Raw genomic sequence first — 14277 nt, 5'->3', positions numbered from 1 at the left:
AGCCCTCTGCTGCCAAGTTCCTGAACTGCAGGCACCGAAAGTGGATTCAAGTGGCCTCTAGAGCAGTCAAAGTCAGCAGCAAACCACGTTTCTGGGGATGTCAGTGGGCTCCACTGATGGCCATCACTGAAGAGCCCATGAAGGAATGAGGAGATAAGGTTCCTGTCCCTGCGAGCTGGTGAAGTAGGAAGTCACAGGCACTGCTTACAGGTTGAAAATCCAGTGTTAAGGCAACTGTGAAAGACCTTGACGTGTTCCATTGAGCAGGATGATCTTGTAGTGACCCCATACCGTGGGCAGGGGCATCCTTTTCCTCATGGGATGCTGACAGCCATTCATGGGAGCACTGAGAAGTGAGGGTGTGTGATGCTGAGTGCAGGAGAGCAGTAGGACACCTCCCAGCCTCTATGGAGAGTGGGGAATGGGAAAAAAGCCTTGTGGCTGTAAGGAACTCATGTTTTCTCAGGGGCCTGATTGGAAGAGACAGCAGCCAGAGTAGAAAGGAAAATTATTTCAGTTCTGTTGGGGGGTTGCAGACTCAACAAAGAGACCATCTCCACCCCTGCTTCCCCACCTCACTCTGACCCCTTGCTGTCCCAAGTTTGAGTGAACCCACAACGGCTGTGAGTTCCCCATCACCTGTGCAGCTTCTTCCAAAGCCCTGCTAATGCTCCTCAGGTACTAAAGGTGCCAGCCCCTGACTCCCTTCACTCCTCTTTTTAGCTCCGTGTCCCAGCCCTGAACCACGCATCCTCCTTCTTCTGCTGCCTCAACATCAAAATTGAACATATTTCATTTGAGCATGACACACTCCCACCCCTCACCATTTCACATCTTCTTCCTCACTTTTACACACACACTGCCACACACACCCACTGCATCCCTGCACTCCCCTGTGTCTCACAATCTTTCCTCTTCCCCTGCAGCGATGGGAACTCAGTCCAGGAGGTTTGTGCTTCTTCCATGCTCATGGATGTTTCCTGAGGTCCATCCAAGCATGGAGAGTGAAGGAAGAAAACAGAGGTGTCTCAGGGCTGAAGGCAACCCATGGCATGAAGAGACAGAGGACAGTGTCTCCATGTGTCCCTTGTGCCTGTCTCCCAGACGTCCTTCTTGTCCACTGCCAACAAGTTGTTCTGTGCCAGCCCCTCTCCCAGGAAAAGACTCCTGGCCCAGGGGCTCCTCAGGCTGCTGCAGCTCCCCAGCAATAGAGAAAGCTGCCCCGAGCTGGTGCATTCAGAAATAGGTTTCTCTTGGTCATTGACCCACTCCTGGAAGCACAGAGTTGCTCCTTTGCTCTTCCCCAGCAATGTCCCTACCCCCAGAGAGCCGTTCTCCAGGGCAGTGTGTCCATGCTGACCTGACTTGCTGCCCCTGACCCCTCCCTGTTCTCTCCACATGGCCCTGAGCTGGAGGCCCTGCTCTGCATAATGAGGGGCTGTGGTGAGAAAGCCGTGGGCTGACAGTCCCAGGCAGATCCCTGTGTGGAATGTCGATCGTTCACCATCTCCAAGGGAACCAGACACCCACATGTTAAGGCTCAGCCTGGCCCATTCTCAAACACCTTGCCCCAACCCTCCTCCCCTCATCCCATGGAGAACCCCAGCACAGCAGCACGGCACTGTGGGGGCAATTCCTTCAGCCTGACCTCAAATTTGGAAGAAGAGCCCAACCTCCAGACACTGAGAATGCAGAAATTGCCTTGTGTCAGACACACGTGAACAGACCTCTGGGTCAGACAGGCTGGGTCCATGCCTCTGGTGAAGTGGAGTGCATGCAGGTATGGACAAACATGCTTAGCATAGATAAAATACCCAAAGCGAAGACCGCTGAGGTGAATTTGCAAGCACTTCTGTAGAGACATGGGCCGCTCAATGCTTCTGAGAAAGAGCTGATTGAATCAGCTTCTGCACCGTGTCTTTCAGCTCCTGGTTCCTCATGCTGTAGATGAGGGGGTTCACTGCTGGAGGCACCACTGAGTACAGAGATGCCACCACCATATCCAGCAATGGGGAGGAGATGGAGGGGGGCTTGAGGTATGAAAACGTGGTAGTGCTGAGAAACAGGGAGACCACGGCCAGGTGAGGGAGGCACGTGGAAAAGGCTTTGTGCTGTCCCTGCTCAGAGGGGATCCTCAGCACGGCCCTGAAGATCTGCACATAGGACACAACAATGAAAACAAAACAGACAAATGCTACTGAGAGACTAACTACAAGAAGCCAAACTTCCCTGAGGTAGGAGTCTGAGCAGGAGAGCTTGAGGATCTGGGGGACATCACAGAAGAATTGGTCCACAGCATTGCCCTGGCAGAGTGGCAGTGAAAATGTATTGGCAGTGTGCAGCAGAGCATGGAGAAACCCACTGCCCCAGGCAGCTGCTGCCATGTGGACACAAGCTCTGCTGCCCAGGAGGGTCCCATAGTGCAGGGGTTTGCAGATGGCAATGTAGCGGTCATAGGCCATGATGGTGAGAAGCCAGTACTCTGCTGACATCAAAAAGAAGAAGAAAAAGACCTGTGCAGCACATCCTGAGTAGGAGATGGCCCTGGTTTTCCACAGGGAATTGGCCATGGATTTTGGAACAATAATGGAGATGCAGCCCACGTCAAGCAGGGAGAGGTTGAGGAGGAAGAAGTACATGGGGGTGTGGAGGCGGTGGTCACAGGCTATGGCAGTGATGATGAGGCCGTTGGCCAGGAGGGCAGCCAGGTAGATGCCCAGGAAGAGCCAGAAGTGCAAGAGCTGCAGCTCCCATGTATCTGCGAATGCCAGGAGAAGGAACTCAGTGATGGAGCTGCTGTTGGACATTTCCTTCCTCTGGGCATGGGAACCCCTGTAAGGAGGAAAAGTCATTGCAAACTCAGAGAGACTTTTCTGAGCCAAACTAAAGAAATTTTGTACAGACTCTTCCCTTCCTAAAAACTCTGTCCCTTTTTTAATTTTTTCCAGTTCTAAAGACTTTCCTTCATCTCTGTTGCTGCAGCTCTGGTTTGGTGCTGGCTGAATGTGCCCTGAGGAGCTGGGCCTCTGCCCGCTGGCTGCCCAGTTGTCCGCCCTGCTCTGCAGCAGTGAGTTCATGGGAACGGTGGAAGCAGGGGCCAGCTCTGGTGTTCGACTTTGCCAGATGAAATCACCCCTAATGCAGAAGGGCTTGTCAGCATCTGCATTTCCTGTTCTCAGAAATGAAGATGGTAGGAAAAGCAGATGGAAACTCAAAAATTGAAAAAAATCCCTCTTTTTTTTTTTTTTTTGAGGAGTGTTTTAGCATGTGAGTAAGTCTCAGCATTTCTTCTGCACTCAGGGAGAACAGAGTGAATCCTGCATATGAAGAGGATTGCCTCTGGCTTAGAGCAGAGTGAGGGGAGCTGCTCTGTCCATCGGTCACACGTGATCTGGGCTTGCAGCATTCTGAGATTAAGGGCAAGTACACTGCTATGTTTTTGTGAGATGCCAGCAGACACTGCTGAGAGCACAGGGATGCACTGCAGACCACTAAATATCTCACCCTTACTCAAGGGCTCAGCACCTCACTTCTAGCCCAGCTCAACAGCATTTCCTTGGTCATAGCATCTCTGTGCTTATCCATGGGAATTTCAGATAACACAAAGATGGTAAGAGACAGTTTGGCAGGCTTGGGGGAAACTCACAGCATAGAAGGACGTCTAAAAATTTATGTAAGTGTTTTCACAATGGAAGTGTGGCCAGCAGGTCGAGGGAGGTGATTTTCCCCCTCTACTCTGCCCTCATGAGACCCCACCTGGAGTACTGTGTCCAGTTCTGGAGCCCCCAGCACAAGAAGGACATGGACCAGTTGGAGAAGGTCCAGAGGAGGGCCACGAAGATGATAAAAGGGCTTGAGCACCTCTCTTATGAGGACAGGCTGAGAGAGTTGGGGCTGTTCAGCCTGCAGAAGAGGAGTCTCCGGGGAGACCTGATAGCGGTCTTCCAGTACCTCCAGGGGGCCTACAACAAAGATGGGGATAGGCTGTTTAGTAGGGCCTGTTGCGATAGGACGAGAGGTAATGGTTTTAAAACAGAGGTGGGTAGATTTAGATTAGAAATTAGGAAAAAATTTTTTACGATGCGGGTTATAGAACACTGGAGCAGGTTGCCCAGAAAGGTGGTGGAGGCCCCATCTCTGGAACCGTTCAAGGCCAGGCTGGATGAGGCTCTGAGCAACCTGATCTAGTTGGGGATGTCCCTGCTCCTTGCAGGGGGCTTGGCCTAGATGACCTTTGAAGGTCCCTTCCAACCCTAACCATTCTATGATTCTATGATTCATTCTATGATTCTATCTCACTGAGGGAAAAGCAGCTGATGCCCCAGCCCCACAGCCTGCAGTGCCCACAGCCCCACAGGTGAAAGCTGGGACACTTGTTCCCATGGACACAGCTGCAGGAAAGGACCCACAAGATGAGGGGGTGACTCTGCAGCTGGAACTCCCCTCCCCAGACAGCCTGACAGCAAGAACAAGATCCCAGCAGCAGCACCACAGAGAGGTGGAGGCACAAGGGCAAATACAGCCAGGGTGCGGCTGAGAGAGGACAGGGCAGAGGCAGGCGGGCACTGGGGACAGCGTCCCCCTCCCCCAGCTGTGCGTGCCCCCTCCCCGACACCACCATTGCCGGGCAGCTGCTGTCAGCCCCTGTGCTCTGCAGAGGGCCATGGGCACGTGGCTGGAGAGCTGCAGCACGGCTCTGCTGGAGCTCTGGCTGCAGAGGAGGGGGTTCATGGCTGGGACCCCACAGCCCTGAGGGCAGAGGCTTGGGTGGGTGGGAGAGGAGGCCAGGGGGCTTGCTCAGAGGAAGGGGTCTGCACTGGAGGGGATGCTACAGAGTTTTCTGAATTCTCCATCCCACAACGTTTCTTCTTTTAGTTTCCCCTCAGTCCTTGATCGTAACTGTGATGCCTGGAGATTTTCCTCCTGGCAGCTGTTTTCCTGTCTGATCTCTTTTCCCTGTCAGCACTCACAGACCCCATCCCAACCTCTGTGCACTCACCCTGGCCCTACACACACCTGCCTGTTTGCAGGGCGCTGGCTGGGTGCCTGTTCCTGTTTGGAGGTTCCAAAGGCCAGGGCAGAACAACCCTGCTGGGTGCAGCAAGGGTGATGCTGGTGCTGTCCCTGGGCAGAGGAGTGGCTGAAGGCACTTGAGGAGGCTCTTAGCAGACCAAATGACCACTCACAGTTACAGCTCAGGAGTCTCAAGGACTTGTCCAAGCTTGACAGCTCCTTTTCTATTTCTTTCCCTCCCTTCTCCTCACCTGCTATCTGTCCCCTACCCTCAGAGCAGGAAAAAAAAAAACACACTCAGGAAATCTCTTTATCTCTACAGCAAACCCTGCCTTGACCTTCCTCTTGAAACATCCCCTTGGAAGTTTCCCAGTGGTGATGTGGAGGTGTGAGCAGCACTGACCGACACAGCACCCTCTCGACAGCAGAAGGGCCCTGCTCGGCCAGAAGTTGTTCCTCCCACCCACAGCGTCTTTCCCCAGCGCCGTGGGGAGCTCACAAAGGGAGGCTGAGTGCTGAGCCTGGCAGAGGCAGAGTCCCTGCCCCAGCACACAGCCCCTGGGGTGCAGGGACCCTGCTCTGAAGGACAGCCCTGGGCACCCCTGGCTGCACACACACATTCACACCCTGCAGCCGTCCCTGGGAGAAGGCAGCCATCATGCTCTGTCCCTCTGACAGAGCGGCAGGGAATTCCTGCTGTGTAGCACGTCCTCCTCTCTGCTCTGGAGAAAATGAGAGACTCCTCCTTGAAGATCATATATGCTTTGGGATAGCTTTTGGGTGTCCCTCCAGCTGCATTGCCCTGCATCCAGAGACCTACCATATCCAGGGCTGTGAAGATTTCTCCATCACCAAGGTCTCGGCATCCTCCCACCCCAGGCTGCCTTTCACCTCTCTGTGCCTCGCTCCTCTTCCCTCAGCTCCTGCAGGCAGAGCCCTCAGCCCTGCTGCGCTTGGCAGAGGAGCTGCTCCTGGGCAGAGCTGTCTCTCTGCAGCGCTGCCCTGTTACCAGCAGCTCCCTCCATCCCAGGAGCCCGGCCCAGCTCAGCAGCAGAGGCCCAGCCCAAGGCAGCACTTTCTCTGTCCCCTCTGGGCTCCCTCCAGCTGTCCCTAGGGCTGCAGGGGAACCTGCTGGGAAACAGCCTGAAGCCATCACTGATGGTTCCTCTCTCAGCTGCGGAAAGAGACTGATTTTCAGCAGTGTAATTCCTTTTTTACTGAGAGAGTCTCTGTAAATATAAACTCTTCTTGGCACATTGTTAGACAGGACACCCAGATAGAGATGGGCAGGGATCACCTTTACCTTTGCTGAGGGAAGGGATTCAACTGAGTTTGTGAATGCATCTTCTCCTCAGTTTTTGTTCCTGGGGCTGGAAAGAGACTCAGCTCCCTCCCATGCCTGCAACAAATGCCCAGGAAGTGGGATTCCTCTTGCCTCTCTTCAAGTGGTCATTAAATAGGCGCCTGCATGTCACCTCCTTAGGTCCCTTCCAGATGGTGGGGACCGCAGGGGATGAGGCACTGAAGAGGACTCTGACCCACACACAGCACGCAATGCAGACCTCACCCATAGACGACATTCCTCTGTTGTGATCAAGCTACTGTAGGAATGCCTCTCAAAAGAAAAACTCTTTTCACCATCTCTACAGTCAGACAGAAATGATGTTCTCATGAGAATACCTTCCCGCATTGTTGGATACAGGCAAGGCCATGCAGGAGGCGTAAGGGCCGGCGCTGAGGGGGAGCTGCCCGCAGGCTCCGCTGTGACAATGAGCTGCTGAAGTTGTCCTGCAGCCAAAGGCTCTGCTCTGCACAGCACAGGCGTGAAGGCCAGGCTGCACGTGCAGCGCAGCACAGCTCCATGTACAACGGTCTGCTGGTCAGGGTCACTGCTCAGGTTTCCCTGTGAGAAGTCTGCACTCCACCCTGGTGCCACGGCTGAGCCGCTACGGCCCAAATGTGCACAGCCAGGAGGAGATGGGTCACAGGCAGGAGGAGCTGGAGCCCCAGGGCTTGTCACACAACTGTGGTGGTTTAGGATTAAATGAGATGTGGTGGGACAGCTTCCTCACATGGGGTTTTGCAATGCAGGAATAGAGGCTCTGCTGGAGAGACAGTCAGGGAGGATGAGCATGGAGGATGCCCTCTGTGTTGAAGGCTATGGTTTGTTGGTTCTCTTGCTATAGAGGTGAACAACCAGTGGTGGATGAGGATCAACTCAAGGGTTACTTGAGCAAACTGAACCACCATGACAGAAATGGAGATGGGTGTTTTGATCAGATCCCTGAACACAAGTGTTGGGATGCCATTACATTTGAGACTCCATTTTTTGGTCCAGAGGACTATGATGGCCCTTGAGGTGTCCTGAAATATCTGCTGACCCATGTGGTGCTTTAGGCTGTGAAGAGAATCAAAACAACACCTCTGACTGGAGTAATATCTTCTTCAGTACTGACATACAGAGCAGACAGAGGGGTCTCAGACCTTCCAGACACTCTGCTGAAAAGTTAGGTCTTCAGAGCTCCAAAGCTAATGGTGGTGTACCAGTGTCCATCCCATGAATATTTGCCCTTCTTTGTGCTTTTCATCAGTTTGAGACATGTCCCTTGACATTTCTGGGTAGCAAAATAAACTCCTCTCACACACAGTTGAAATAAGGATGAAAGAGAGCAGAAAGGAATGAGGGGCAATATTGTCTGAGAGGTGTTACCATGAAATGATAACACACACTGCAGTGAGAGGAAAAGCACTGTTCTAAAAACTCCATACCAGAGGCTAAACTCTGTTACGTTACAGCTGCCCAGTCAAGTAAGAAGGCATGACAGGAATAAAAGTAAAGAAATTACATTTATCATCATCAAGAAGGGGAAGAAATTGTAGAGCATGGTACTGTTACTCTTTGAAGTGAAAACAGAAATACGTCCATAACGTGGCTGTTAAGCCCCCATCCAGCTGCTCGCTCACTCGTCTCTCCTGAGGGATGAGGAGAGAATCAGAAAGGGCAAAGTGAGAGAAACTCCTGGGTCAAGACGATGAAAGTTGAACAAATAAAGTAAAAGCTGTGCCCAGAAACAAAATAAACCGAGGGATTCATTCATGACTTCCCATTGGCAGACAGGTGCTCAGGAAAGCAGGATTCTATCACAAAACTCTAAATATCCGCCTCTTCCTTCTTCCTCCAGCTTGTATTGCTGAGCATGACATCATGTGGTACAGAATATCCCCGTGGTCAGTTGGGGTCAGCTGTGCTGGCTGTGTCCCCTCTCAACTACTTGCCCACCTCCAGGTAGGGAAGTGTGAGGAACAGAAAAATTCTTGGCACTGTGCAAGCACTGCTCAGCAACAGCTAAATCAATGATGCATTACCAACACTGTTTTGGTCACAGATCCCCAAATTGTAACTACGCGGACTGCTATGAAGACAATTAACTCCATCTCAGCCAGGCAGGGTAGGCTAGAGGTCTTGGAAGCCGTGAGGATGGTAACAGTGAAGAACTTGTGAGGGGGAAAATGAGCCAGTAAATTAAAGGTGAGGCCAAGGATGCCAAGATATCTGTGGAGTAACAGCTTACTCAAAGCAGGATCACACCAGGTTGCTCTTGGCTTTATCCAGACGGGTATGAGAAACTTCCAGGGATGGATGAAGCGCACACTCTCCGGGAAATGGCTTCCCATGTCTCACTGTCCACGTGTTGCAACAGTGTTTCCCTATATTGAGCCTGAGCATCTCTTCTTTTCACTCCTTGCCTCCTGTGCTCCTGCCTTTCACCAAAGTGTCTTCTGATAAACCTCACCGTAGGTAGTACAAGTCTGTGACATCCTCCCCTCAAAGCCCTCCATCCTCCTCACACCACAGGAGTGAGAGCTCCTCTTGGGAGGTGTATTTTTCATTTTGTGGTTTTGTCTTTTGTTTAGTATACATTGCACACTGACCAGTACACAACGTGAAATATCTCTCTCGTAAGAACATCAATACAGCTTCATGCTGTAAAGACTCAATGACATGAAAGGGAGGGAAATGTTCATAGCACTCTGCAGACACACACACAGTGCGGTTCCCTCCAGGAGCTGGTTTTACACCCTCTGTCTATTCAGCAGCTAGCCCTGGGATCCCCTCATCCCCCCTGTTCCCCCATGCCCACACAAGCACACACACACACACACACACAAATGGCTCTCTCCAGCCCAGAATTTCAGAACCATTGAGGCTGGAAGGCAGTCAGCTTCCACCTTCTCTTTTCTGCCTCTTCATGCTTTGTTTTAATCAGGAGGTCCTTTCTCATCCATGCCAGCCCCCTGACAACTATGCATGACTTCCTGTCTCTTGGGGTGGGCTGTTCTGCAGCTGGGAGAGACCCTTGACCATCCAACAGCTCTCTGCACCCTTTTTCTCTGCAGTGCCATATCCCATGGGATTCATCATGGCAGGTCCCTCAGTAGGCCAGAGCCTGCTGTCCTGAAGCCCTGCTCTTGGCCTTGTCCCTTTCTTTCAGGAACCTCTACCTTCTTACCCCTGGATTCTACATTTCTGACCATCTCTTCCTTGTTTGTAAGTATGACGTCCCACAGGGCAACTCACCTCACTGGCTGCTCTGTCACCTTTGTCAGGAAGACGCTGTCAATGTGCTCCAAAAACCTCCTTGCTATGTTGCCCCTTCAGCAAATACTGGGATAGTTCAGGTCTGCCATGAGGACCAGGGCCTGCAAAGATGAGGCTTCTTTTTACAATGAGAGTGGTGAAACACTGGACCAGGTTGCCCAGAGAGGTGGCAGATGCCTCATCTGTGGAAACATTCAAGACCAACTTGGACAGGGCACTGAGCAACCTGATCTGGTTGAAGATGTCCCCGTTCCTTACAGGACGGATGAACTACATGACCCTTAAAGGTCCCTTACAACCCAAAATAGGCTATGATTTTAGGATTCTATGATACTTGTAGTTTTCTGCAGAAGGCCTCATCTACTTCCTCTTCCTGATCACGGCGTCACCACCAGACATCCACCAACCACAGTGTTGCCCATGTTGTTCTGCCCTCTCATGTTGACCACTCAGCTCTCAGCTGACTCATTGTCCCCAGGCAGAACTCCAGGCCCTCCTGCTGCTCTCTCCCATAAAGGGCAACTTCCCCTCCGAGCACACATCTGTGGCCTTGTGACTTGTAGATCCCCCCGGCCCCACAGTTTCTCCCAGAGGTGTTATTTGTAGTGCCCTGCAACTCCTGCTGCTGTTACCTTGTGAGAGACACCACCATCATGGTGAGCCATCTGCACACAAACATGAACAGCTGGCTCAGTGCAGAGGAACCTTGAGAAAACCTGGGACTGGGCCAACAGAAACCTCTGGAAGTTTTACAAGGAGTAGTGTCCAGTTCTGCAAAGGGGAGAGATTAACCAAATTCATAAGGACAGGCTGAGACCTGACACGGACCCTGAGGAGAAGGGTCTGGGCACTATGAGGGACACCACAGGAGCCAGTGGTGCACGCTCACCATGAACAAGGCCAGCTGCATATGACGCTGTATTAAGGAGGAGCATGGGCTACCCAGACAACCTGAGTTAACATCCTTCTCATCTCAGAAGTTGTGTAGCCCCACACACAGAGGTGTGTCCCAGTGTGGGGATCTCCATTTTAAAGTGGGAAGGAATTGGAGAGTGTCCAGAGAAGGTCTGCTGCCGTGGTGTTTGGGACCTGGTGCATGTGACCTTTGTGAGACAGCTGAAAGACAAGGTCTTCTTTGGCCCAAAGTTCTGGATGCTCCAGAGAATACAGGAGTAGCCTGAGAGTTCTTGAAGGGTGGTTTCAGAGATGGTGGTGCTGTTCTTTGTAGTGCAATACAGTATAAGAAAGAAATAATGCCCTAATGTTCATCTTGGAAGGTCCAGAGTGGTCATAAGGAGAAAGAAATGTCACTCAAGAGCAGTGCTGTTGTGCAGCAGGTCACCCTGGATCAGCCCAAGGCTCTGTGTTTCACGGGAGGGCCAGGGAGGACAGAGAGATATCAGTAAAGGAAGGAAGATGCTCAGGTGAGAGTGAGGTGCAGTAGCAGGGTGGATGTGCACAGCCTGTGGGGAAGGAGGCAGAGGTGAGGCAATGCTGTAGGGCAGCCCGTGGTGGAGATGGCAGGGGGACATGGAAAGGCTTAAAGTCCCCCAAAATGATGAGGTCTTTTTCCCGTTGTCAATGGCTGTTGTGTCTGCCACTGATGGCTATGAGACACCCTATCCGCAGAGCATTAGGGCGTCCTTGCCTCCTTGTCCATATCCAGCAGCCTGGGAGGTGTCGTACCATAGTCCTGCCCTTGGCACCACAGCTTCCCAGATCACAGTGCCCCAGGAAGAGCCCTGAGCCACTTGTGAGGGACAGCATCTCCCTTCCTAGGGCCTGGGATTTAGGGCTGGACACTTTGGCTTAATGTGACACACCCAGGTTCACTCAGCATCAGAGCCACCTCGACATTGCCTTTGCCTGTCACCTCTGCCTCCAGGTTTCTGCTCTCACCAGCCCCAGGGAGCCTTTGTCAGTAATGTCCCTCAGTGGGACCCATTAAGGCTCCAAGAAACTTTGGACTTTGCATCTGACTTGGCTTCTGGAGTGGTTTCCTCAACTTCATCGCAGTGTCTGAGGTTCATGGACTCCTCCCGAAAACCACCAGAGAAGTTATTAAAATGCCTTGGGCTGGTCCTCTGCTGCTGAGCTGTCCTGTCCCTGGGGCTCCTTAGGTGGCTCCCACATCTCTCCAGTCACACCTCCCTGTGCCTGTTTGGCACTGACCCGATGTCACTGGAGAGTCTTGTTTGTGGGAACCTTGATTCACTGCTTCACTTGTGAGAAATTTCACCTTTGAGGGAGTTTCACCTTCTGAGTCACCATTCACTCCCAGCCCAAGGCACATGGTGAGTCCCCATCCCGTCCTGACCTCTCTAAACTAATTTGCAGAGAGACTGAACATGCCATCAGTGCAGTCATACATGATGCAGCCTGAGGAGATAATAGGGAGCCCATACACCATCTCCACTGTCATTGGACTCCAAGAAAAGAGCTTTTAAAACCACAATTTTTGGTCCAGTTGAACCCAATTTACTGTGAGCATAACTCAAAACACCAGGAGAAAACAAAGCCCAAAGGTTCTTTAAAAGATCAATTCCTTGGAAATTTTTTTTGGCAGCAACTTTGGCAGAAGTACCCAGCCTTCAGTCACTGCAGACGGTACATATAATTTATTGAGAAGCTGCTATTGGACAGGTCACATCTGACACACTTTAGTACAAGACTCAGACGCAAGAGGATCAAGCCTCAAAAGAAGTAAAAGAACATAGAAAATCACACAGAAGTAGAATTATCACAGAGGAAAAAGATAAGGTAAACTCTAAGAAACATGCAGAGAAGGGGAGGTAGGTTGTTGTTAGTGAAACTACGTCAATTGCATGAGTTTCCATAGGGCATCCTTGAGCTCCTGGTTCCTCATGCTATAGATGAGGGGGTTCACTGCTGGAGGCACCACTGAGTACAGAAATGACACCACGAGGTCCAGGATTGGGGAGGAGATGGAGGGGGGCTTCAGGTAGGCAACCATGGCAGTGCTGCTAAACAGGGAGACCACAGCCAGGTGAGGGAGACACGTGGAAAAGGCTTTGTGCCGTCCCTACTCAGAGGGGATCCTCAGCACAGCCCTGAAGATCTGCACATAGGACAGCACAATGAAAACAAAACAGCCAAATGAGAAACAGAGACTAAACGCAATAACCCACATTTCCCTGAGGTAGGAGTCTGAGCAGCAGAGCTTGAGGATCTGGGGGATTTCACAGAAGAACTGGTCCACAGCATTGCCCTGGCAGAGTGGCAGTGAAAATGTATTGGCAGTGTGCAGCAGAGCATGGAGAAACCCACTGCCCCAGGCAGCTGCTGCCATGTGGACACAAGCTCTGCTGCCCAGGAGGGTCCCGTAGTGCAGGGGTCTGCAGATGGCAATGTAGCGGTCATAGGCCATGACTGTGAGAAGATAGTACTCAGCAGATATAAAAAAGAAAAAGAAAAAGAGCTGGGCCATACACCCTGGGTGTGAGATATCTCTGATATTCCAGAGGGAATTGGCCATGGATTTGGGAACAGTGGTGGAGATGGAGCCCATGTCAAGCACAGAGAGGTTGAGGAGGAAGTACATGGGGGTGTGGAGGCGGTGGTCGCAGGCTATGGCAGTGATGATGAGGCCGTTTCCCAGGAGGGCAGCCAGGTAGATGCCCAGGAAGAGCCAGAAGTGCAAGAGCTGCAGCTCCCGTGTGTCTGCGAATGCCAGGAGGAGGAACTCAGTGATGGAGCTGCTGTTGGACATTTCCTTCCTCTGAACATGGGGGCCTGTCCAAGGCAGAAAAGGCGGTGAAGCGTTATGAAAGACAACTCTGAGGAAAACCTCTTCAATTTCTCATAGAACCATTACCCTCCCCAAAGACTCTGTTCTTCCAGAAAGACTGTCATGCAGCTCCCTGGCTGAGGTCTGGGTTCTGCTGGCTGAGGGTGCAATGGGGAGCAGAGGGTTCTGCTGTGGGCTCCTGAGGAGTCCGTGCTGCTGTGCACCAACAGGCAGGTAGGAACCAGGAGTGATCTCTGTTTAAATCTCCTCATGAAATCAGTGACATTTCAGCACTGTCCCTCCCAACTCACCCGGCTGCAGAGCAGAGCTGTGGGGGTTGGTTGTGTTTGTTTTACTTTTTGAAGCAGACAGCCTTGACATTTCTGACACACTACAAGTGCTACATTGAGGGAGCTGGGATGCAAACAGGCAGACCCTTAGTGCAGAGTGAGTCCATCAGACTTTCTCCCAGGTGCCCTGGGCTTGCACCTCTTTATTGTGGAGGATGATCATACCCAGCTGTTCCCTTGAAAAGAAGATCGGATACTGCTGAGAGCAGAGGAATCCAGTTTAAAACTCCCCTCCCGAGTAAAACTCTCCTCAGTAAAGATCTGTGAGCTTTCTGATCCCTTGAAGATGGGGTGTCTGGCAAAAAGAGCCAGCTTCATCCCCACCCTCTGGACTGCATTGCCCAGAGACCCACAGGCCAGAAGAGCGCTTGGGCACCTTGCTCCCATGGACACATCTGCACGGCAAGGCCTGCAGGGTCAGTGGCTGAGCTGCTGCTGAACCCCCATCCCCAGAGAGCCCAAAACCAAGAGCAGCAGCAGCAGGGGCAGGTGGAGAAAGAAGGAGAAATGCCCCAGTGCTTCTGCCCAGGGTGGCAAGGCCATGGAGGGACAGAGGGGCACTGGGG

At 52.1% G+C, this 14277-nt stretch overlaps 1 protein-coding gene and 1 pseudogene across 1 annotated transcript; both read right to left on the bottom strand.

Moving 5' to 3' along the window:
* Positions 1-1871: 1871 nt before the first annotated feature.
* Positions 1872-2807, bottom strand: LOC147599875 (olfactory receptor 14C36-like). Its single transcript, XM_086753706.1, has one exon. The coding sequence runs from the start codon at positions 2805-2807 to the stop codon at positions 1872-1874; it is 936 nt and encodes a 311-aa protein (XP_086609832.1).
* Positions 2808-12425: 9618 nt separating this feature from the next.
* LOC147599874 (olfactory receptor 14C36-like) lies at positions 12426-13343 on the bottom strand (annotated as a pseudogene).
* Positions 13344-14277: the final 934 nt, after the last annotated feature.

The sequence above is a fragment of the Chlamydotis macqueenii genome, chromosome 8, assembly GCF_036417535.1.
Source record: "Chlamydotis macqueenii isolate bChlMac1 chromosome 8, bChlMac1.mat, whole genome shotgun sequence".
Taxonomy (NCBI): domain Eukaryota; kingdom Metazoa; phylum Chordata; class Aves; order Otidiformes; family Otididae; genus Chlamydotis; species Chlamydotis macqueenii.
The sequence above is the reverse complement of the archived record's forward strand: the minus strand, read 5'-3'. Positions and strand labels throughout refer to the sequence as shown.